Genomic DNA, 26,382 nt, shown 5'->3' with positions numbered 1-26,382 from the left:
AGAATTTTCATTTATTCACAAAAGACAACCATCTCTGCCAGTCAGTCTTAAAATTAGTGAGAAATGAGCTCAGAAGTTAGCATGTTTCCCATATAGACAGAAGAACTTACCCAAATCATCCATAACCTATTGGCCCTAATTTTTTCCCTTTCTCATAAAATTTATTTTTAGTTTATGGCATTCAACTGGGTAATACTTCAATGAAATTATTGTTTCTCCTGTATTCTGTTGCAGACAAAACCAGGATGATTAGAGTTATGAGAAGTATTACGGAATAAAATGTTTCATTCGTATTTGCCATCAGGAAGACAAGGCTTTTAGTATTAAAAAATAAGGGTTAGCACTTATTTTTAAATCTATTTCAAATGCAATTTCAATATGCACTTATCTCTAGGAAGCTAAGATACCGTATTCAACATTACCCTAGTGTCTTTCATTATACAGAAATAAACATTCACAGAAGTTTACTTTTTTAAGGTTATATTATATGTATGCATTTTTTTCAGGAGAAGTGATTGTCATATTGATGAAGCATACAGAATATTGCAATAAGGCATGATTTGAATACCTAGGGAAATGCTGCTTTTGGGGGGCTAAGAATACATATAAAACTGCATTATGCCTAGATCAGAAGTTATAGTTAAAAAATAAAACCAATATTTATAGGTCATTTTCAAATCATTTATGTTATAAATACGTAAAAGCTAGTTAAAAGTTTTGACTTAAATTTTTCCTTTCTCCATGTTGATTGACAGTTCATTTGAGATCAGTAAGTTATATTTTTGCCATTAATATGCAAAGCAATAGTGAAATACACCTTTTGTCTCATGTAATCTACATAAAAACAATACATAAAACACGAAATTATAGTCCCTGTCTCTTTCTCGCTGTGATGAAGTCAAAGTTTAAAAGCAGGAAATCACAGGGAAGGTGGGAAATAAAATGTAAAGAGGTGGTAAACCAAGAACTTCTTTTTTGCTCTCCTACAGGTGACCCAAGAGTCAATATGGGTTTTGAACTATGTGAGAGCCTACTAACTTTAATAAAGGAAAAAGTACCATTGGTCTTTAGTCCCAGCAGGAAAGCGTCAGGTCAAAGATGCTAATTATTTTTCTAGTACAGTTTTATAGATACTATAGATACCTGTATTAGTGTCTGCTATACTTACTTTATAAAATCAGTGACATTTCTTAATCATGTTATAAGATACAAATCTTTTAAGTTTGACACACATTTGCTGAAAAGTCATTATGTTAACTACAATGCTGATTTCCGAGAGAACAGCATAGAAAACAACGGTCTTTAATAAAGTTACATTATTAAAGTTACTGGGCTCTCACACAGTTCAAAACCTATACTGACTCAGGGTCACCCATATGAAAGCAAAAAAGGAGTCCTTTCTTTATCATCAATTTGTAATTGTAAAAGTAGAAAAATATATACTATAGCTATTATTATCTATCTTTAACATTTTATTTTATTTTTTTCCTTTTATGGAAACATTTTTATGCAACATTTATTTTTAATTTAATTTAATTTAATTCAATTAATTTCAATTTTGTTTTATTTTTTAATTTAAATTTAAATTAAAAATAAAAATAAATAAATAAAGAATGAATGAATGAATAAATAAATAAATATTTTTAACATCTGGCAAAAAACATATTACATCTCCCCAAAATGCTAAAATAATATTATGTACAAAGATAAGCATTGTGTAAATTGTTTCATTTAACTTTTTTTAAAAAAGACATATATATTCTAGTCATCCATGGTCATGTTGGAACTTGAATAGAGGTCATGCAATTTGTTGAAAGTTATCTAACATGGGCATAGCTGATGATTAACATAGCTGGTCTGCCTGGTACAACCATTTATCATATGTCCATGTGCTGTTTCATATTCACAGGCCATTTTTAGTTAGTTGGGGGTATTGGGACTAGTTCTAACTGATGTGCTATGGAGTACAGCAGTTCTGAGCCACAGCACTTAAGCTCAGTGAATGATCCTCTAGTAGTTCACCTCAGCTGCCACAAGAAACAGTGTTTCCTATGGTGGATTCCAATGTACCCTCAAGTCCCAAATGATCATGGTGGGTAGAAACCCCAGTGACCAATGTTATGTTAAACTACTGAGATTTTTGGCGTTAATTTATTACTGCAGCATAACCTTGTCCATAACTCTAGCTCGTGAGGTAATTAATAAAGTCCCTGAATCTGTTATCTTAATCTAAATGCTCTAGTAGTTGCTGTTATTTAATAGGAAAGCAATTCAAACACAATGTGTGATTTTATTCCTCCTACAATCTGAAATTAGGAGTCAAACATTGGTTTCATTTTCATATGCAAAGTCTGAATTGTTAGATTTCCTGTAAGGAAATGATCATAAAGTTAAGATTCATAGATAAGTAATCACAATGTTATTGTAAATTGGTAAAATGCTTGGTAGTTAAAGGCTACAATAATTTCGAGTGAGACAGCTTTGCAAGTTTTGACTTGCCCACCCAACACTTATTTTTCATCAACAGTTTTAAATTCAATTCATTGTTTTTGTTTAGAAGAAAAGAATGAAATATTCATGGTAGTTTGTGATATGATTCATGCATTTTTATTATTTAGAAATAGCTAACTCCATTAATTCTGCAAAATGTCTTCTACTGTCCTGAAATGCAAACAGTATGATTGTGTGTATATGGAATTGGCTGCTAATATATATTTAACATAGTTCCATGGCTTCTAATATAAGGATTTTTTTGAGGAAGAGTTTAACATTTTAGAAATGAAGTATTTATGATGTTATTTAATAATTAATAAAGGAATTTCTAAACAAGTTTGACATTCTGTTCAAATCAGGCTTTAAAAGAATCAGTATTTCTCTTTCCTAAATTATCTATTCACATTAAAAGTAAGTACAAATATTTAAGAAAGGTTATATTTTTCCCAATATTCTTTATACCATTGTCAATAGCTATAATGCTTTAAGCATAAATAAGTCATTTGTTTTGCATTATATAAGTTACTCTTGCATCAACCCTCATATAGTAAGTGAACCAAGGCCTGGAGAAGCAGTTTTGCAGGTACATAACAGACTCTGTCACTATGACAGAGTCAAGGTTAAAATCCATTTTCACTGCCTGCTACCCCAGTGTTCATTTTACTCTATTGTGTGGACTCTCTTTAGGTGATGTTTAAAATGCCTAATGCCATAGTAGTGTCATCAAAACCTCACGTTCATTCCTTGAGCTACCTCTAACTGGTAAATATATGTAAGTGCCAAAATTATCACTATAATATACTTTGAGTTTTATTTTGCATAGACATCACAAATACTCTTACTAGATGCTTTTGTGTAGTTTCCCAAAGCCTTTGCAATCTGGTAATAATCGATCAAGGAATGTTGAGGAGTTCAAACATTCAATAAATGAGCATATGACAGACACTCAAATATTTAAAAATATAGATGTGACTATCTTTACAAATTATTTTTTCAAGAGATGTTAGGGGCACCTGGGTGACTTAGTCAGTTAAGCGTCCAACTTCAGCTCAGGTCACGATCTCACAGATAGTGAGTTCCGGCCCTGCATCAGTCTCTGTGCTGACAGTTCAGAGCCTGGAGCCTGCTTCAGATTCTGTGTCTCCCTCTCTCTCTGACACTTCCCCACTCATGCTCTGTCTCTGTCTCTGTCTCTGTCTCTCTCTCTCAAAAATAAATAAACATTAAAAAATATGTTCATTTAACACCTATTATGAAGAATGACCTGTGGTAGGTACTGAGTATTAAGTACACAGCTAGCTGACTTCAAAGAACTTATATTTAATAAATGGTGAGCTAAGATAGTGGAGTAGAAAAAATAATAGAGGGTGACAAGAAAACAAACAAGCAAATATAAACATATACTAATAAAAGCTCTATGAAAGTAATAAACATAGAGCTCTAAGGGAGAAAAATGCCAAGGAGGTAGAGAGGATCATACTTCCCTGAAGTCCACATGGAAGCTTGACAAAGAAGCTTAGAATTCAGCTGTGATTAAAGGATGCAAAGGAGTCAGCTCTGAAAAAAATCGTAAGTAGAGCCCTGCCATTGGTGGGAAAAGTATATGGAAATTCTTAAAGGCAGGAAAGACCTTAGAATGTCCTGGGAAGTAAAAGTGAGAGGGAGAGTGGCTCAAAGTGAGCCTGAAGCCTACAGTTTCTTAGGCCTCTAGGATGCTGGCTGTTTGGGAGTGCCATGGGAAGCCAGGTTTTAATAGAGAAAGAGGGGATGAAAAAGAGAACAAAGATGGCCTTCAAAAAAGAGAAAAAGGACTAAGATGGGCTTCAAAAAAGAGGAAAAGGAAGCAAAGAGAGAGTTCATTGTCTAGAAAACACAATAGGAAGTAATAGAACAAATGCAAATATATCTGTAGTTATAGTAAGTATAAATAGGCTAAATCAGTTGAAGGACAATTTGTCAGGCTGGATTTTTGAATTTTAAGAAGTGCAGTATGTCTCTAGGTGGATCCTGAGAAACTTAACAGTGACCCATGGGGGAGGGGAAGGAAAAAAAATAAAAGGAGGTTAGAGTGGGAGAGAGCCAAAGCATAAGAGACTCTTAAAAACTGAGAACAAACTGAGGGTTGATGGGGGGTGGGAGGGAGGGGAGGGTGGGTGATGAACAACAACAACAAAAAAGAAGTGCAGCATGTACTAATTTCAAGTAATACCAAATCTTATGAGAACAAAAACCTGAAAGAAAAGAAATAAAAAAAGAAGGTATATCAGACAACTACTAAACAAAGAAAACCAATGTAGGATCATCAACATTAGACAAAATAGACATTAAGGCAAAGCTCAAATTTAGAGGATTATCTACCTAGGGGATAATACCATAAGGTTAAAAGGAATAATTAATCAGGAAGATATAGCAATTTTGGATATGGGCACCAACCAACACACATATACAAAATAAAAATTGGGGGAATAAAATAAAACTTTACGAATGAATCAATACACCCACAATCATAATATAGAATTTTAATACAGTTTTTCAGAATGTGATAGATCAAAAATGACCTGAAGACATGGAAAAACTGAGGATAAATTAGAATAGGACAAGAAGTAGGATGGGAGGTAGGGTAACTAGATAGGAGAACATACCTGGAAGATAGATGTGGGTCCCTGAAGAATACTGAGTTACTTCCAGAGGAATTGGGAGAGAACAGAACTGGGAGACTATTTAAATGCCTTAATGGATATGCCATGATAACACACAGGCCAAATTTCATGTCCACTACCATTTGTGTACTTTTAGTGTATATGGTGTGTTTACCAAATTTCCCATCTTATATTTTACTCTCTCTTTCTCTGTCTCTCTGTCTCTGTCTCTGTCTCTCTCTCTCTCTCTCTCTCTCTCTCTCACACACACACACACACACACATACACACATGCACAATTTGTGTTCTATTTCTAGCATTTTACTGTGTAAAATCCAATACATTAAGAGTTGTAAGATCCTAATCCCAGTTTTAGTTTTGCCTCAAAACAGCTGTGTGATATTAGGCAAATCATTTCAATTTTCAGCCCCTATTTCCTTATCTGCAAATTGAGGTGATAAGATCAGACAGCCAAGATTTCTTTCATCATTTGCTGCTCCATGAATTTATGTAAAATGTTTGACCTTTGGGGATTAGGTTTGTTACTTATAAATGTATATATAAATTATGTATTTCACAAGGGTATATTGCCCAGCAATTAATTTTTTCCATTAAGAAATGAGAAAAAATAAAACTCTCTTGTTTATTACATGAATGGCAAATACAGATCTGAGATAATAAAACCCAGGCACTTTTTAATCTGCCTAAATATATGAGATAGTTCATTACAGCATGACCCAGTTTGTATCCCCAATCTTCTAAATAAGTTGAATGGGGGGTACTGGATACCCTGTCCCCTTTAAAAATGATATATTGTTAGTAACTTATCATATATGAAATGGAAAATAAAACAGGCACAATAAGTGTAGCCTTTTCTGATCCTGTTTTCTAATAAGTAATTGGCATTTTAAGTGAAGAGACCTATATTTTTAATTACATGATACATTTTTCCATTGTTAAAAATTACCTGAATGTGTTGATAAACTTTTTGGTATTGCCATAACTGCTTTGTTCTCAGGCTGAATGTCTTCTTATGCATTCCCTTATTTATGTATGTACTTTGCCATAAAATAATTATGACATCTTATTCATACTTAAATTTTAAATACATACAAAAGGTTGATAACATTATGAAATATATACTTATAGAAATATATAAATCTTATGGCCGTTCCCCACACAAACCTCCTTTATTAGAATCTTTTGTGCTGATTCTCAAAGTCTGATCCATCTACCACCTGAGAATCATCAGGGGTGCTTATTTTATTTATTTTTTAAAACATTTTTTAATGCTTATTTATTTATTTTTTGAGAGAGGGAGAGAGAGAGAGAGAAAGTGTGTGTGTGTGTGTGCATGAATGGGAGAGGGGCAGAGAGAGGGGGACAGACGATCCAAAGTGGGCTCCAAGCTGACAACAAAGAGTCTGATGTGGGGCCTGGACTCAAGAACCCAGAGATCATGTGGCACCTGGGTGGCTCAGTTGGTGGAGCATCCAACTTTGGCTCAGGTCATGATCTCACCGTTTTCGGGTTGGAGCCCCGCATGGGGTTCTCTGCTGTTAGCACAGAGCCTGCTTCAGATCCTGTGTCTCACTGGCTCTCTGCCCCTCCCCTCCTTGCTCTCTCTCACTCTCAAAAATAAAATAAACATTAAAAAATAAAAGAACCTGGAGATCATGACCTGAGCTGAAGTCAGTCATTTAACTCACTAAGCCACCCAGGTACCCCAGGAGTGGTTACTTTACAATGGTGAATTTCTGAGTCTCTATGCGATTTGACTGAGGAAAGTGTGTGTGTGTGTGTGTGTGTGTGTGTGTGTGTGTGTGTGCCCGCCATGCTCACATGTGTGATGGGGTGGAGTCATGTTTGAGAATTTTTATTTTAAAATGTTTCACCAGCACTTCTGATGCAGATAGAACAGGGACCAGATACTGAGATATTCTGCTCTGCAATACAGTCCAAATTCCTTATAGTAACTTACTAGATACTTCACAACCTTGCTCCAATCTACCTTGCTCCTATTATTGTCATCATTGCTTAATGTCTGTTGGCAGAATTTGATGGTAGGATTCAATGAAATCTGACAGGTTTGTTAGTAGGATCAAATAAAATCATGTATTTTGAGAGAGGGAGAGAAAGAGAGATGTATCATGAGCAGGGGAGGTGCAGAGAGAGAGGGAGAGAGAATCTGAAGTAGGCTCCTTTCTGTCAGCACAGAGCCTGGGCAGGGCTCCATCCCACGAACTGTGAGATAGTGACTTGAGCTGAAATCAACAATCAGAAGCTTAACCAACTGAGCCACCCAGGCACCCCCACAGTTCTAATGAAAGGTCTGGCACATAGTAGATTTTCAATGAATACTTGCTCCTTCCTATATTCTTCTTTGGAATGTGTGAAAACCATAAATTTACCATATCACCTATTTATTGGACTAGTTTTTCTTTTTCAAAGAGTGAGAAGACACTTTGTATACAGTGGATAGTAGAATATTCCTATTTTCTCTGAGAAACTAAAAATATTGGGATCACACAAATTGCAAAAAGCAAAGAAAGCAGGATTCCTGAAGCCTGTGCAAAGATATCTCTCTCTACTTTTCAGTCAGCAATTAGGGTCAGGCTCTGCTAAGCCTTGGTCTTTCTACAATCCTCCCACTTGTAGAAGAGACTTCTCAGTGCACAGAATCCATAGAAATGAGTTGCCTACAAAACATGGAGTTTGTCATAGCAAAATATGGCAATTGGTAAAATCCAGTTCAGGGTCCAAAAAAAAGTGTCACATTAAGCCAGCCCCCAACTTTTGTTATTAGATTGAGTCCCTCAACATTCTCAATATCCCTTAATAACCAACCACATGTTAAAAACTCAAGAGAATGTTGTGATGGGGTTTTAGAAAGTAAGGTTTTGGGGCACCTGGGTGGCTCCGTCAGTCAAGCGTCCCACTTCGGCTCCGGTCATGATCTCCTGGTTTGTGAGTTTGAGCCCCACGCGTCGGGTTCTGTGCTGACAGCTCAGAGCCTGGAGCCTGCTTTGGATTCTGTGTCTCCCTCTCTCTCTGCCCCTCCCCTGCTTGTGCTCTGTCTCTTTCAAAAATAAATAAATCTAAAAAAAAATTTTTTAGAAAGTAGGTTTTACAAATAAGGAAACCAAGGGCCACAGAAGTGGAACTATATCTAAATATACATTCTAAACTGTAAGCTGTTGTGTTTTCAGCAACATGCATTCAGACATTATAATTTTTGATAATGGTGATATGGACACACAAATTACCAATTACCAAATGAAATGCAGGAATGAAAACCTTACCTTTACTCTTCCAGATCAGACTTTCTTTGGCCCATTACATAGAATAGCATGTCTTTTTCTAAGTTAATTTATAATAATTACATAGTGTTCTTCTAAATTTTTTTTTTGTTAAGACCTCTCAATTTAAATGGAATATTTTCTCATTTAATAAGGAATTTGTTGACAAGGAAAGAGATATCTCACAATATAGTTTACTTCTCTAACTTCATCTTTCTTTTCTCCTTTAAAAAAATCCTTCTTCCACTCAAAACTGATTTACCCAGTGGTTGGAATCTGAACTTAAACCTGCCTGCTCAGGTTACCTGGGTGGGTCAATCGTTTAAGTGTCCAACTTTGGCTCAGGTCATGATCTCATGGTTAGTGAGTTCAAGCCCCACATCCAGCTTACTGCTGTCAGTCCAGAGCCTGCTTCGGATCCTCTGTCCCCTCTCTCTCTCTCTCTGCCCTTCCCTGGCTCATGCTCTCTCTCTCAAAAGTAAATAAACATTAAAAAAAATGCCTGTCCATCTTTCTGAAAGGACTGCCCTCAACTCTTACCACCTCCTTAGACTATCCTTTTTTATAGTCCAACAGAAGTAAAATCTATAAGAAGTATTCTGGGACTATTGCTGTCCATAGTGACCACTGTTTTCTTACTAATTTGATCCTTTGGATGCACCATTTCATACATTCTTTGTTTTCCTTTGCTAATATCTTGGATTCCAACCTATAAGCCCCTTAATTGTAAGAACTGCTTCACATTTTTAGCATTTATCCCAGGAATCTTGAATTGTAGGTGCTTTACAAGTACTTCTTCAAAATAAATATCTCTAAGATAAAGTGTTCTAAAATTGATTATAACATTAAGGATCATGTTGTACTGATTAACTGGTGAATGATAATGTTTAAAAAAAAATCTGAATTCTTTGGTCTGTGTTATTCTGTGGGACATCCTGGGATGTTTGAGAAGGAAGAAGCTGTAACAGTCCTCTGCATCAGCAACATGCAAAGAAGAAAAGAGAACTCATGAAAAATCTAGAGCTGGATAGTGTGTGTGTTTGTGTGCTTCCTTATTTGCATATATATTTTTGCATTCAAGTGAGCAGTAGCATCTAGTTTAGAGAAGGTTGGTTGATATAAGAAACTTGTCATGAATATAATCACACATCAAAGAATCTAAAGCCATTGTGTTTCTTTTACTATTTTTAAATTTTCAACTCTCTGTAGGATGCAGTCTAAAAAAACAGTGCATTTACAGCCAGAAAAGAACTGCATTAACAGTATAATTGCCTACAGTAAGGGTCACATATAGTTTGGCCATTATGAAAGTATCTCTAGAGAGAAGTAGCAAGTTCAAGAGAACAATCTGTTTATTTATTTTCATTTTCATATCTCTACCCACCACCATTGCCTTTACTGCATCCATAATATAGAAACATGATGTCATCACTTTTCTATATTAGTATTTTTGTAAAAAATGGAACAATATTCTGAAAATATTTTTAGAGAAACAAAATTTTATCAGATGTTCAAACTTATAGTAGAAGAGAACTTTATTTTTTGTTGGTTTTTCAATGGGGACATAAGGAAGGAAATAATTACATTAACAATTTATATCAAAATGCTAATATTGATCTACATGATTGACTAAATATTTGACTTTATATGTCAGATAACTAAATAATTGACTTCATATGTGCTTGAATCCATTATAACCAAAATATACTTTGTTTTATGACTGGGTGTTAAAAATAAATGTTATCTTTATGCTTTAATAAAGCACTGTTCTATCAAATTCTTAAAGAGCAAACTAAAACCACATTATTTTGCATGTACAGAAATCCAGCCTCATGGTCTGAAAATGCAGTCTCTAAAAACACTATAAATAGGAAATCACTGGTCTCTTCTGTTTCATTGCATTATGTATATTTGATGTGTTTTCTCCAGCATTATTACAAACTCTGCTTAATCAATTCTCTAATCTTTCTCTCTATGATTAATTACTCTGGATAATTTACCAAGTACATGATTGAATAAATGCACAATTACCCTTTTAAAAATAAACAACCTCTACCTTCTTTGTGCCACATCAAAGCTATAGTGGTTTCTGCAACAACAGAGAACTTGATTTCTGTTCTGGTTGTGATATGAGGGCAGTTAGGGGGAACTATGTCTACTCAAAGATACACCTTTTCCTTTAGAAGATACTGTCATGAAACACATGTAAGATAAATAATAACACACATTTTTAACATTTTAATTTTATTGTTGTCTAAAGATATATAAGTCCAACTAAGCAACCTTAGGTACACTCATGTAAAATGATGTGCTTTGTACCAAATCTGTTTCTGATTTTTTTCTTGTGTGATAGATAGCCTAACACAGTGATTTCCCCACAGAAGTTTTTCCAAGGAAGCCTTTCCTAATCCTCTCAGATGCAGTAGGACTCCTTTCACATGGCATATATACTTCGCATATATCCTTTCACATCACCCTCATTTAACCATTTAATAATTATAGTCAATGTCTGTTTCCTCTCAGATAAACAGCCTGGAAATTCCCAGTACCTAACACAGTCTCTGACATATAGCCAGTGCCCTCTAAATATGTATTTTATATTAGAAATTCCCTTAAGCAATATGGATATTGATGGATGAGTGATCACTGATAACCCTTTGGCAAGTATTCATATTAGTTTTTAAGTATTTTCCCTGAACCTTGTTCAAAGAACTTAAACTTGGAGTAATAATAGTCTATGGCCTCCTAAGATAGATATCTATCCTAAGATAGATAAATATCAATCATTATGCAGACCAGCTGACCCTCCCACTTGATTACCTCCACTTTTCCAGGTGTATTTTAGATTTAATCAATGATGTTTATTGTAAGAAAAATGATAAAAATACTTGATTTACTCGGCATTTTGGAGAATTTCTTTGCTTCATGAATCTCTACATTCATTTTTCTAGTTTCTGTATAAAAATTATAATTCCTGATAGGACCGCTTGCCATCTTGATAGTAAATGTGCCTGATAGGTGTAATTAGCCCTTAATTATTCTTTAGAATCATACATGCAGATTTGGTAAATGTTGTCTCTGTGGCCATTCCTGATTTGTTAAAATTAGGAGAGGGACTGGAAAGGAAAGAAGAAGATGCAATTTAGTATAAGAGTCCAGATTCTGCAGCCAGAATGCCTGGCCTTAAGTCTCAGAATAGCATGTACTACCTAAGTGGCTCTGGGAGAGTTACTTCACCGAGCAGTACTTCTGTTTTCTCATCTGCAAAATAAAATAAGACTATTGTAAGAACTGAATGGATTAACTCATGGGAAAAAATTTAGAAAAATGCCTGGCATATGGCAAAAGCTCATAAATGTTTAGTTGCTATTGCAGTTATTACTATTGTTGACATTGGGCTGAAGTTAGTGAAATATAATAAAGATGCTTAATTTTTAATTTGTCAATGAGCATATATGTAGTTCAATGCAAATAACTAATAAACATGATAGAACAGTTGGTATCTTAAAGTGTCTTTCTCCAATGTGCTAAGAAATACTAACTGGGTTTTTTCCTCTAACAACAATATGCTAGCAGAAGATACAACTGTATTACAAAGTCAAAATTGTGACTACATGTACTAAAAAAGAATTACCAAAGCTCCCAGCAAACAGACTTGATCATTTCCAAATTAATCTATAAATATATTTTTACTGCTACAATTTAATAACAGATGAGTGATGACATTCACTAAAAAAGGAAAGATATTTTACCATTGGGGGGAAAAAACTTTTATCAGATACTTCTGTGGTCTAGGCAAAGAAAGGAAGCGGTCTATTTTAGCAACACATTTCCATCTCTGCCTGAAGTTTGCCAGGGAGAGCTACCAGTGTACAAGAGTCCAGAAGAGTTAAAGATTTAATACCTCCATGAAGCAACCTTAGAAAATTCTGAGGAACCCATTTTATTCTGGCCTTCGGGTTTTCCCCAGTGGGATTACATTCCAATCACACAGGGTGACTGCTGACTTAATAAAATGCCTTCTATTGGCTGTCTTCTCTGTCTTGCCTCTCATTCTGCTACCTCACATGTCAGTGAACCACTTGCACTCAGGTTTTGTCTCACAGTCTATTTCTGAGGGAACCCCAAGTATGGCTCATGGCAAATTCTGGGTGGTGCGGTCAGAGTTTAGGTTAAGAACCTAGAGAGGAGATAAGGCTTACAGCAGGAGCAAAGGCTGGAAAGGAGGATTAGAATTAGGGAGTTTGTGGGGCACCCAGGTGGCTCACTTGCTTAAGCATCTAACTTCGGCTCAGGTCATAATCCCCCAGCCCGTGGGTTTGAGCCCCACATCGGGCTCTGTGCTGATAGCTCAGAGCCTTGGAGACTGCTTCAGATTCTGTGTCTCCCTCTCTTTCTGCCCCTCCCCTGCTCACACTCTGTCTCAATCTCTCTCAAAAATAAGTAAACATTAAAAAAAATTAGAATTAGGGAGTTTGTATTCCTAGCCAATTACTTCCTTGCTAGCAGGGGTTGTCTTCCTAGTTCTTTAATGTCCTGGCATTTGCAGGTGGTTAGTGTGTGTCAAAAAAAAAAAAAAAAAAAAAAAAAAAAAAAAAAAAAAAAAAAAAAAATTGCCCATCTATTTAATAATCAAATTAAATTACTGTGGAGACATACCCTGTTTATGCCACCTTCTCTTTATGCCATAGTCCATCAATTTGCCCTCATTGTCCCCAGGGATGCAAAGAGTTTTTGCATGATCTTCAGGTGCAGACAGTCTGTAGTGAAAGCACAGGCCAGCCCTCAAACTAGATGTCCCAGAATTCATGCTCAGCCCTTCGTAGTTGTAGGGGGCAAGGTGATGACTGAAACAGCAGTTTCTCAGGGTACTGGAGAGAAAAGGATTCTCTCTCCTCCAGCAGTATGTATCTACGGGCATCCCACTGCATGATGCTGGGTTCCCAAGTTTTACCACTGTTTGCTTATCATAGGTCTTTAAGTTCACACATATTTTCTCTGTCCAAGGCCCATGATCCAGACAGGATCTGTCACAGGGAATTCCTAATAATAGCCTCAAGTTTTAGGAACCAAATATACCATATATTTTCCCTGGTTAAAATCCTTCTCCTCCTTAAAATGAATTTCCCTCCCAGTAGCTTTTGGAATTCTTCAATGATTTTTGAAATCCTTTGCTACCAGGTAACTTCATTTGAGATGACCTCACTTCATCAAACTATTTTAATGTCTTTGAAATCTTAAGGAGGAAAGGGTGGAATTTTGAAACATTAGGAATGCCACAGCAACTTTCCTATCCCTCTCTCCTACTACTATTGAACTTCATGAGTATGTGTACGGAACAGTAAACACAGGTCTTTGCCTGACCTCCTAAACATCCTTTAAAAAAATTTTTTGTAATGTTTATTTTTTGAGAGACAGAGAGACACAGAGTGTGAGTGGGGGAGGGGCAAAGAGAGAGAGAGGGAGACACAGAATTTAAAGCAGGCTCCAGGCTCTGAGCTGTCAGCACAGAGCCCGATGTGGAGCTTGAACTCACCAACTGTGATCATGACGTGAGCCAGAGTCAGATGCTTAACCAACTGAGCCACCCAGGGGCCCCCAGACCTCCTAAACATCTTATCAAAACCTCTCCACAGAAAGCACCCCTAAAACCAACCTTCAACAACTGGAGCTCCCTTCAAAGGTGACTGAGTGTTGACTATCACATGTCAACTCTTAACAGGACTGTCTCTGTTAGCACCAAGGGAACAGTTGTGGCCTGGAAGTTTTGCGCACTGGTTTCTGTGTTGTGAGTTTGGTCTGAAGTGATATACTTTGATAGTTGTGGGCAATATATAGAAGTCCTTGATTTTCTAAGCAAGTTTTATTTTCAAGTAATTGTTTTCCATAAATAGACTTGGCAGATCATAGGTTTTTGAGTCGAGGGTCACATACCATCAACTTTCCTAGCTAAAGAAAACAGTAGAAAGGAAAACAGCAGGTCTGTTTGGGGGGTGCATAAGAATATATTTTGAATAAAGAGATGCATAGCTCTCTCTATCATGGGGAGACTTGGATTAGAGGCAGACATATAGATAAATTAGGGAGTTTGTGGAGTATTTCAGATGACAGGTAATAAGAATCTTAAAACTGAATTTTAGCATGTTAGGGGTATCCATAGATTGTGCCAATATCATGTAGCACCATTTAATTTCTCCTTTTGCTGGCAAAATTGTCTGGGTATGTCAGGAGTACATCCTTGCTTTCTTTCTTCTGCTGGCATCAGTTTTGGAAAGTAATCCTGAGGACTGAAAGGCTGTTTCTTGCTCTGCTCACCTCCAGGGAGATTTCTGAATCTCCTTGTCCATAGCTGGCTGTCCGAGGTTTGTTATTCACAGAGTGTCTGTTGCTAAGTTGGGGGTTTTCTACTATAAAGTGGCATAAATCAGAGTCAGGTCACTTCAGGATGAACATAATAGCACCATGCACCACAAAATCATGTTATGAGGACTTTCACCAGATCATAATTTATTAGACAATGCCTCTGGTTTGAGCATTAAGGGAATGGAGAAGGACTCCCTACAGATCACTGAATCATGGCCATATACCTTAGTTGAGTTTTAGGGTTTTCTGACTCCTTGCCCTATACCCCACATGCAAACTTACTTCCACTAACCAAGAACTCTACTGCAGTGACACTGGTCTCTTCAAGTTTTTCTAAAAATCTGTGTTTCTTTCTGTCTCAAGGTTTTTGCTCATTTTATTACTTTCTTCTGGAATATCTAGCCCCTTTTACACTCGAGTATCTTGAGCCCAAAATATGTACATGTGGCAGAATCCCATGGTATGGTTTAAAGTGGAATAGAAAATGGTGCTTTCTAGGAAACAAAAGATTCATGTTTACTAAATTTTCTACTGTTAACTTCTTTTCCAATTTTGTGAAAGTGATATAACTTGTCTCTATCAGGAAAGTAAGTCTTATATTTCTCTTTTCTCCCAGTAGCACAGCGATGATCACGGAATAAAAAACTCAATATATACTAGTGAGATGGTTCATAATTCATCTACTATTTGTCATATTATATCACACCATGCCATAGCAACTCAGTCTCTCAATTTCTTTCTCACACTAACCTATAAAATAGGTGTTATAATTATCTCACAGCACTACCTTCTAGAGTGGGTCTATATTGCACCCTAACCCTGACCAAGGACATAAAAACAATCCTACAATGATAGTTGAACTTAAAGCTTAAGTATAAGGCATAAACCATGGTTGTTGTAATTTGGAATTATAAACATAGAACAAATAACATATTTACTGAACATCTCTACCTGTAACTAAAAAAAATACATTATGGAACTATGGTATTGGTATTGCTTTAATAAATCTATTTTTTTCCAATGTTAATAAATTAAATAAATTCATTCAAAGCAATCATTACAAATACAGTCATCATCTTTGTCAATGAGATAAAATAATTGAGGGGGGGAATATTCCTACCGTAGATAGGAATATTTTCAGTTTTGTAAATAAAAAATTTTCAGTTTTGTAAATAAATATCTTTTTTTCCCTTTAGACAGGTGAATAAGGGAAAGATTTTTGCTAAAATCAGTATAAAAATACCTCTCTGCAAGGCAATAAAGCAACATATTATTACAAAGTTTAACCCAAAATTACATGTGTGTGTGTTTATATGTTTATTTTCCTCTAAAATTTCTAAAAACAGTCTTCTAAACCTTTAAAGACCTAAAATTATTTTAGGTTGAAGAGAGAAACTTTTATATGGCAAAATATGATTTGCCTTTATTACCCTTAAAATCTAGAAGAAGGCTGTATTAGTAATTATCTTTCAACAATTTAATTTTGCCTGATACCAATGAAAACAATAACTCTAGAAATAGCAATATTACCTACTGAGAGAAGAAGGTCTTTGCAATGTGGGTTCGTTAATTAATTTTTCTATATAATAATCCTTTATTTTTTTAAAGACTTTTACTACTATAAAACAACTTTGTTGTTGTTCCAATGCATTCTTTCTTTATCCTTTGCTCAGGGGTAGGGTGGTCTGGGAAGAGTTGAGAAAGAAGGACATAAGGGTCTTAAGAAGATTGTGTGATTGTAAAGTTATTAAATAGCATTTCAGATAGCTCAGGGGTGTGTTGTCACCAAGATGGCAGACCAGGAGATCCAAGCACCCATCTTCCCACAAAGAAAAATTAGACAGCTGTCCAAGAATGAAAATAGCTCTGGGAGATCTCAGGAGCCCACCTAAGGAGTTTCAACAAAATAGCAGAGCAAAATAACCTGTGAATAACCACACAAAAAGAGTAGGAAGAACGACTTCATTTTGCCTGCAACATCCTGTGGCCTAGGTCAGCACTGCTCAGTGCCAAGAGAGAACTGCCTAGCCAGAAAGAGTTCTCATTGCAAGCAAAATAGAGCAGAATGAATGACCAGATGCCCTAACCTTTTATAGCTACACAAAGGACCTGACCCTACTCCTATCACTGGCCTGCACCTCTGTGTACCAGCAACTAGTCCCTCTGTAGTTATGCATGTGCACACAGCTGGTTCCAATTTGTATGACCAGCCATTACTGTGTGTGCACCTATGGCTAGCCTCTGCAGCCACATGAGTACACACCGACAGCCAAACCCTCCATAGTTGCTTCTGTATCTGAAGCCAGTCCTGACCCCTGTCACAGGCCTCTACTGCTGCAGGCACTTGCAAATAGCCCTTGTAGTACACACCTGAGTGCTGCTGACACTGACTCCTGTTACCAGAGCCTCCAAAGTGCATTGGCCTGCAACTAGCCCCTGCAGCCACCTGGGTACACATTGATTGCCCAGGTCCTGCAGCTGCTCATGTACCCAAAGTTGGCCTCAGGCCCTGCTGCTGGCCAGCACCCTTGCCAATGTGTGTGTATGCCTGAAGCTGGCCCCTGCCACTATGCAGGCACCTGCAGCCAGCTCCATAGCCACATATGTGCACACCACTGGCTCCGGCTACCACCACCATATGCCCTGTTCCCTTGCCTTTGAGAAGCCCAATAGCCCTTGCAGCTATTCAGGGCCCCATACAGCTCTTGCTTTCAAGGATCATGCAATTGTCAATGTCATGCACTTCAGCCACCTGAGCCAATGAGATAATTTGCCACCCCAAATCTCAACATATTTGTGAATTTTAGTTTTCATCTTGACATTGATTTCTAGTTTCATACAATTGTGATCAGAAAAGATGCTGGATATGACTTTGATCTTCTTAAATTAAGACTTTTTTGGTGGCTAATGTTTCATATGTCTTGAGAAGAATATATATTCTGCTACTATTGGATGGAATGTTCTGTAAATATCTGTGAGGTCCATCTGGTCAAATGTCTAGTTTAAGTCCAATGTTTCATTAGGGATTTTATGTCTGGCTGAGCTATCCATTGTTGAAAGGGATATTAAAACCCCCTACTGTTACTGTATTGCTGCTATCTATTTTCTCTCTTCAGGTCTGTTAATATTTGCTTTATTTTATTTTATTTTATTTTATTTTATTTTATTATTTGAGAGAGAGAAAGCATGTAAGCAGGGGAGAGGGGGAGAGAGAGAGAGAGAGAGAGAGAGAGAGAGAGAGAGAGAGAAAGAGAAAGAGAAAGAGAATAAGAGAGAGAATCCCAAGCAGATTCCATGCTCAGTGCAGGGCCCAATGTAGGACTCAATCCCATGACTCTGGGATCATGATCTGAGCCAAAATCAAGAGTAAGACGATTAACCAAGTGAGCCACCCAGGTGCCCCTGCTTTATATATTTAGATGCTCCAGTGTTGAATGCATAAATATTTACAAATTTTATATCCTCTTGTTGGATTGACTCCTTTATCATTATATAATGACTTTCTTTGTCTCCTGTTACCATCTCTATTTTTATATAAGTTAAGCTGCCTCTGCTTTCTTTGGGTTTCCATTTACATGAAACTTATTATTTTCTCTTCACTCATTTACAGGCTGGTTGTGTTCCTAAAGCTGAAGTGAATGTCTTGTGAGCAACAGAGAGCTGGGTCTTGTGTTTTTACCCATTAAGCCACTGTATGTCTTTTCATTGGAGAATTTAGTCCATTTACATTTGTGTTTTTAAATGTTTACTTATTTATCTTGAGAGAGAGAGAGAGAGAGAGAGAGGAAGGGGTAAAGAGAAAGGAGAGAAAGAAGACTAAGCAAGCTCTACACTGTCAGGGAAGAGCCAGTTTCAGGAACCAGGAGACCATGACATGAGCTGAAACCAAGAGTCAGACACTTAAATGACTGAGCCACCCAGGTGTCCCTAGTCAATTTACATTTAAAGTACTTATTGATAGGCATAGACTTATTATTGCCATTTTGTTAATTATTTTCTGGTTGTTTTATAGTTCTTTTGTTTCTTTTTTGCTTTCTTCCTTTATGATTTAATGATTTTCTCTAGTGGTATGCTTCAGTTGCTATCTTTAATTTTGTGTATCTCTTATAGGTTTTTCCTTTGTTGTTACCATGAAATGTATATAAAGCATCTTATATTTATAGTAATCTATTTTAACCTGAATACAACTTAAATTCAAATGCATACTAAAGCTTGATACTTTTAACTTCCACACCCCTTACATATTATGTTTTTGATGCCCAATTTCATCTTTACCTTGTATATACATTAAAAACTTAATGTAGTTATTTTTAATATTTTTGTCTTTTGGTTCATACTTGATTTATGTGATTTACCCACCACCATTAAAAATTAGAGTATTCTGGATTTAACTACATATTTATCTTTATTGGTGAAATGTAGCCTTTCATGTTTTACTATTACTAATTATCATCCTTTTGTTTCAGATTAAAGAGTTCCTTTCAACATTTCTTGTAAAACCAGTCTAGTGGGGGTGAACTTCTTCAGCTTTTGCTTGTGTGAAAAACTCTTTATCTCTCCAATTCTGAAGTACTAATTTGCTGGGCAGAGTATTCTTGGTTGGCTTTTTTGTTTTTGTTGTTTTGTTTTGTTTTGTTTTGTTTTGTTTTGTTTTTAGCACTTTGAATATGTTATCCCAGTCTTTCAGGACCTGCCAAGTTTCTACAGAAAAATGTACTGATGGTCTTATGGAGGTTCTCTTATATGGAACAAGTTGTTTTTCATTTGTTTCTTTTAAGATTCTCTTCTTGTTTGTAACTTTTGAAAATTTAATTATAATGTGTTTTGGTGTGGTTCTCTTTGGATTTGTCTTATTTGGATCTTATAGGCTAGGGAAGTTTTCAGCCATTTTTTCTTTAAATAAGCTTTCTACTACTTATGATTTCACTCATATCTGGAATCTAAAAAATAAAACAAATGAATAAACAAACAAAAGCAGAATCATACCTATAAATACAGAGAACAAACTGGTTGCCAGAGGGAAGGGGATTGGGATAATGGACAAAATGGGTGAAGGGGAGTGGAAGATACAGGATTCTAGTTACAGAATTAATAAGTCACAGTGTAGGGAATATAGTCAGTGATGTTGCAATAGTGTTGTATGGTGAGAGATGGTAGCTACACTTGTGAGCATAGGATAAGGTTATAGAGTTGTTGAATCACTATGCTGTACACCTAAAACTAATGTAGCATTGTGTGTCAACTATACTCAAATTAAAAAAATATATATAAAACTTTCTGCCCCCTTTCTCTTTCTTTTCTCCTCCTGGGACCTCTATAATGTGAGGATTGATCTGTTTGATGATATCTCTTAAGCTTCCTACACTCTTTTTTATTCTTTTTTTTTTTTCTATTTATACTCCTGATGGTAGGAATTTGTATCTTTGAGTTTGCTAATCCTTTTTTCTGCTTATTCTAGTCTGCTGTTGAACCCCTCTATTGAATTTTTCAGGTCAGTAATTGTATTCTTCAATTCTATGATTTCTGTTCTATACTTTTTCAATATTTCATTTATCTTTATTGAAATTCTCACTTTTTATGCATTGTTCTCCTTATCTTGGTGAGCAAATTTATGACCATTATTTTGAGCTTTTTATCAGGTAGATCACATATCTCCATTTCATTAAAGTCTATTCCTGGAGTTTTATCTTTCCTTTATTTGGAAAATATTTCCCTGTTTCTTCACTTTTCTTCACTCCCTATGTTTCTTCCTGTGCACTAGATAAAACAACTGCCATTCTCATTTTTGATGGAATGGTCTCACATAGGAGACAAACTGCATTGTTCAGCCTGGTCCTAGCTCTTGCTTGTTGCTTAAATCTTTGTGATTTGGCTTACAGTAGTTGAGTGAGCATGTGCCAAGACCTGTGAGTGTCCCAAAAGGGAGAATCTCAGTCAGCAACTAGATGCAGGCTAATTGGAAGCAAGACCATCAGGCAGCAACCTTTTAAAGCATGCAAATATACCTCTTTCAAGGAAAGACTAGGAGACAGGCATTTCCATAGTCTTCCTAGTGTTGAACCCTAAAGGGATAGCCAGTTAAGAAGTCCTTCTTTGTTGGCTACAGTCCTGTGAAACTTGTGAATGCAAGCTCCACTTGCCTCCATAGCCAGGCCATCAAGGAGTATTTCCCCTGGGTGGCAGTTGCAAAAGCTGGGGTGCCATATATGTATATAAACTCCTTCCAGGAGGATATTGCTGTTGTCAGGCTACAGGAAGAATGCTAAGATCAAGTCTATTGGATTCCCTGTTCCTTGGGGAAGATCTGTCTGTCCCTAGATGCATGTTGTATTAGAGGCCTACCCCTTAGGCAGCAGTTTTAAAGTATGCAGATAGTCCTCTTTCAAAGAAAGACTGGGAGATTGGCATTTCTCTCTGCCCTTTTTTGCACTGAGCCCTAAGGAGATAGCTGATTAAGAAGTGTTGCTTTGTTTGCTACAGTCCTATGGGAATTCAAACTTGAAAAGTCAAGCCCCACTGGCCATCAGAGCCAGGCAACTGCCTCTTCTGGGAGGCAGCCACAAAAACTGGGCACCAGACATGTGCTCAAGCTCCTTTCAGGGAGACACTGGTGACCTGGAACAGGGCAGAGAGAGAATGCAAAAATGGCACCTGCCAGCCTCCTCAATCTCCAGAGAATTGCATTTGGCCCTTAGATGTGTGTTAAATTAGAAGCCTGACTCTTGGGCTGTTGCTTTTAAGATAAGTTAATAGACCTCTTTCAGTGGATGACTGGAATATAGGCATTTTGGGCTTGCTACCTCTTCAGTGAGCCCTGGGGGCTCAAAACAAGTCCTCTCAAGCACCTTAAAAGCTGTTTCTTTGTTTGCTATAGGTTTGTAGGTTTTATGGATCCTAGTCTCATTGGCTTTTAGGGCTAGGTGTTTTGGGTGCCTGTGCCTCAGGTGGAGGTCTTAAAAGTTAGAGCACTTCATGTTGGATCCAAACCCTTTTCTCCTCAGGGAGAAATTGGGAGTTATGAGGTTTTTCCCAATTGTATGTTAGTGTGATGTGGTAGTGTTTATGGTCAGAGTGTGTCTCAGCCTTTCTTATATATTTCAAAGTGGGTTTTTTTTCTCATTCACCTGATATGTAGGAATCACTCAATTAGATGTTTTTGTTTTTGTTTTTGTTTTTGTTTTTGTTTCCAGAGGGAATTGTTTTAGCATGTAGCTATAGATTCAGTGTGTCCGTGGGAGGAGGTAAATTCAGGATCCTCCTATATCACCATCATGGACTAGAACACAGTAAGGCTTATATACACTTACCTTTTTAACAAAAGGTTTATTTACCCACTACTTGCCTCTAGGTTTGTCAAGATAATCGAATGAGATATTTAGGTGTAAAGCACTTTGGAAAGAATGGGGCCTTATATAAATATAAGGGAATGTTGCCTTGGCTTGCTTGAAAAAGAGTGGATGAGAAGAGTGTGAGTGACTCATCTCTTCTTCATGGCAAGACCTACGCAAATCTCCCTCTTGCTTATGAAGCTGCAAATAAACCCAACTTAGTCCAAACATTCTATCATGGACCAGGTGCCTTAGAAAGTCCCAGTATTTGTTGTCAGGTTCTTTTTGAGACAAATAGCAAAGTGGCTGGCTTATATTCCAGTTGTTTGAGTTGCCAGATGACTCTTAAAATAGAACAAAACAACTTTCTCCAGCAGCAAAAAGTGAAGTTGCCTTTCTCCTCCCTCCACCTTCTTTCATTTTAATCTTTTATGATGTGTGGTTTCCAGATTCCAAAACTGTAAACAAAACATGTCTGTTCTGTAGTTTTTATTATCCAGTGCAAATTGAAAAAAGGAACTATAATGCTTCTTAATCTTTTTTTAAAATTCCTTTTTACAAATAATTTATTTCCAAATATCAGCATTTCTTACATGATTTGGATGTAGTGAGGTGGAATGGAGACAGAATTCATATCCACCTACTGCAGATAAAGCTTTTCCCCTGAAAAACAGCATAATCAGAGTAGGCAGTTTCCCAGGATTTTTGTGATCACCATGCTGGGGATAAAACTCTGCAAATAAACCTTAGGCATTGGGAATAAGTGGTTGCTACATTTGGGAGAAAAATATCTCAAAGAAATAAGAGGACATCAAAAGTTTTTCTTCTCCCTCTTTATTTCTAAGAGATGTCTTTCTCCAAGTATTTAGAAGAAGATAAAATTGAATTGTATTTTTATCATGATATGAATTGTGCAAACAACTGGGAATTATAACTTTAAAATATTAAATGGAATTTGACCCTTGTTGGATATGTAGATTTGAATATCTAACATCATATCTTCCTTGTAAGTTGTCTCTTTTACGTGTTCTATAATGTCTCAAGTTAGTGTGCTATTTTCCCCCGTGTAATTTCACAGGACAATATTTTCATTTACTAACAACATTTCATAGTACGTTAATAACATCAACACAGCCACATTTCCCTGTGTGAAAGATTCAGGGTTATAAGAGATGAAGGGACATTTGTTAAGCCTAGGTAAATATTCAATATCAGTTTAGAGAGAGGGAGAGTAACAATGGCATTTACAGCCAGCCCTAAGTTCCTTTGAGATGTATATGAATGCATTTGACTTGTTCAGTCTATGAAGCAGATGCTAGTTCAGCTGTAGTACATGTGTTGGTGTCCAAACATAGTTTTGGAATATGATGCGGGTGCGGGGAGAGGGGCGATGTGCATGTATGAAAATTCCAGGTATGAGTTTTGGGGATACCATTAAAATTATTTTAACTCAACTTAAACATTGACCTCAGAGATATATACATGATACTGGTTTTGATACATTTTGGAAAAGTAATTAGAAATCAAATAAAGCATTAAGGAAAACAGTAACTAAGATTTTAATGGAATTTTTTGGACTAAATTATATATTTTTCTAGTTCCAAATGAAAACAGCACTGCATTTTATTCTTTTCTTAAGTTTGTATTTAAATTTCAGTTAGTTAACCAACACTGTAATATTAGTTTCAGGTGTACAATTTAGTGAGTCGATACTTACATACAACATCTGGTGCTCATCAGAACAAGTGCATTCTTTAATCCCCATCATCTATTTCACCCATTCCCCCCCACCCCCAACGATCTCCCCTCTGGTAACCATCAGTTTGTTCAGGTTAAATTATATTTTAAATGAAATAAATGGATCATTAATTTTATTTGGAGTTTTACTTAGTCTCATAACCAAATATTGATTTTCAGTTATATTTCTCTTTATTCTTTGTTTTATTGTGTGACTTTCTGAACTGCTTTATAAGGATTTTTTTTTAAGTTTAAATATTACAAGTTCTTCAATGAAGGCAATATTTCTTAATATTTTAGCTTAACAAGGAGGAAAATTTTATATTCCTTCATACTATTTTGAGACATGAAAAATACCATGAGGGTTTTTTTCTTTTTTTATAGAAAAGAAAAGAAAAAAGAGTTTAAAAGGAAAAGATATCTTATAAAAGTATATTTTCCCCTATGTGTTTTACTACCGTGGTTATATAAGAATGCATGAAGTAATGAAAAACAAACAAATCAAAAACCCTTCAAACTGAATGCTACCATCTTTTTTTTTCTTTCAGCTCTCGGGAGAAGTGATTTTGCAAATTGCCAATGAACCAGTTCTGCCCTTTAATGCTCTTGATATAGCTATAGAAGTTCAAAACAGTCTTAAAGGTAATTTTTCTTTGAATTACAGTAATTTTAGCAAGTGAAAGATGGTTCAACTAATTTTTAACAAGCAATGGATAAAAATATATGCTATGTTATTAGCTATGGCAATGCAGTGACTCCCTTCTTAGAGAGGATTATCATGAGAAGGGCTTAGAAGAAATATGAGATTTGTAATTTCAAACTTCTGTTATCATTTTCCGCATGGCAAAAATATAGTTTAGGTATTTTCCCAAATAAATAAATAAGTAGGTAAGTAAGTTTGTATCTAAAATTCAATCAATTCAAATCAAAATCAATCCAAATCAAGCCAACCCAAACCAATCTTTGGGATTAATTTCTGAAGTATGGGCCCCATTTCATTTCACTAAAGTGTTGGCTCATCCTAGATTAAGGGTGACAAGAAGAGAATTATCTCCATAGTTTCTATTTCAATCCCTTCATGTTTGAATAGATCTCTTTCTGCAGAATTCTAATAATTACCTTCATTTCCCCTTTATCTACATACAAATCTTTCAACAAGGCTTATAATTTTTCTGTATTAACCAAATACAAAGCCAGTATTGTAATTAAAGAATGCACCCTCCTCCTTTTTGAGTCACACATCTTATTGACAGATATTTATGTGTGATTTTTAGACATAAACTTCTCAATACAAAATTCACTATTTTATCTAAGTACCTAAGCAGTAATCCTTACAAAATGGATTATTCTTTTTCTTTCTTAGAAAATGATTTATTCTTAACAGCCAAATATTTCAAGTTTCTGAAAATTTAATTCCTTTTTTTTTTTTTTTTAATTTTGACTACTGGGATTGCTTCTTAACCTGAAGAATACTATGACACAATTTTTCCTCCCTCAGTGATTCTTATGACTTTTATTATATTGGCTGTAAAACCCTAAAAGCACTTGAGCTGTTTAGGGTTATTTGTTCCTATATGAAGTAGCCTCGGATTGCTCTGTTTTTGGTATATTTAGGTTGGTCTCTATATAGTTTCCATATTTTCCACTTTTGTCAAGTTTCTATCTTAGATTTGCTTGATGCAGAGTTGCCACAAACCTTCAATTTTAAGAAAGGTAGTATCTGTGAAAATCAGTAAAACAAAGTACAACAAAATGAGGTATGCCTATATTTTGGGCAGCATTGGAGCTCAGAAGAAATATATATATATATGTGTATATATATGTGTATATATATATATATGTATATACGTATACATATATATATATATATATATATATATATATATATATATATATGTATTCGTTTATTTTTGAGAGAGAGCACATGCATGCACACGTGTAAGCAGAGCAAGGGCAGGGAGAGAGGGAGAGAGAGAGAGAGGTTTCTCACTGCCAGCACAGAGCCCGAGACAGGGCTCGATCTCACGAACCATGAGATCATGACCTGAGGCAAAATCAAGAATCAGACGCTTAACTAACTGAGCTATCCAGGTGTCCCAAGAAATATATTTTTAATGAGATAAGTCAGTACAATTATTCAGCCTTCAGTTGGTGATTCAGATATAGAACTGACATAGTTGGATTTAATCAGGCTAGAGCTCTAATGAGAGAGGGACAATGACCTAGATAAGTTAAAACTGAGAGTATGTGCACAGGAGCACTCATGAGGGTGGATCAAAGTATCTAAACTGGGTATGGAATAAAAATGAGGAAATGAAGGAAAGGAGGGGGAACAGAATGGAAGGAGGATCAATAAATACTACTTCATGGTGAGATCAAAGAATTGAGTGAGCTAAAAAGACTCATTTGCTGCTGGCCAGCAAATGGGATTATTAAAAATGTGATCATACAAAGAGTTCAGATATTGGTAAAGACAGCGTTCAGGAGAGGACATGACCATGGAAGTGGGATAAGCAATCACCA

General features: G+C 36.0%; 1 protein-coding gene across 6 annotated transcripts in view; it reads left to right on the top strand.

Annotated features, from left to right (window-relative positions):
* The window catches only part of NAALADL2 (N-acetylated alpha-linked acidic dipeptidase like 2), a 1,333,736-nt gene that overhangs the window by 1,247,771 nt on the left and 59,583 nt on the right, over window positions 1-26,382 (top strand). For all 6 annotated transcript variants that reach the window (XM_019463211.2, XM_019463212.2, XM_019463208.2 and 3 more), the window contains one exon: window positions 24,408-24,501. In XM_019463211.2, coding sequence (XP_019318756.1) covers window positions 24,408-24,501 — 94 coding nt within the window. The remainder of the gene's footprint in view (window positions 1-24,407; window positions 24,502-26,382) is intronic.

Source organism: Panthera pardus, unplaced genomic scaffold, assembly GCF_024362965.1.
Source record: "Panthera pardus isolate Hobbes unplaced genomic scaffold, ASM2436296v1 HiC_scaffold_16, whole genome shotgun sequence".
NCBI classification, from domain to species: Eukaryota; Metazoa; Chordata; class Mammalia; order Carnivora; family Felidae; genus Panthera; species Panthera pardus.
This window is presented reverse-complemented; position numbering and strand designations above follow the sequence as displayed.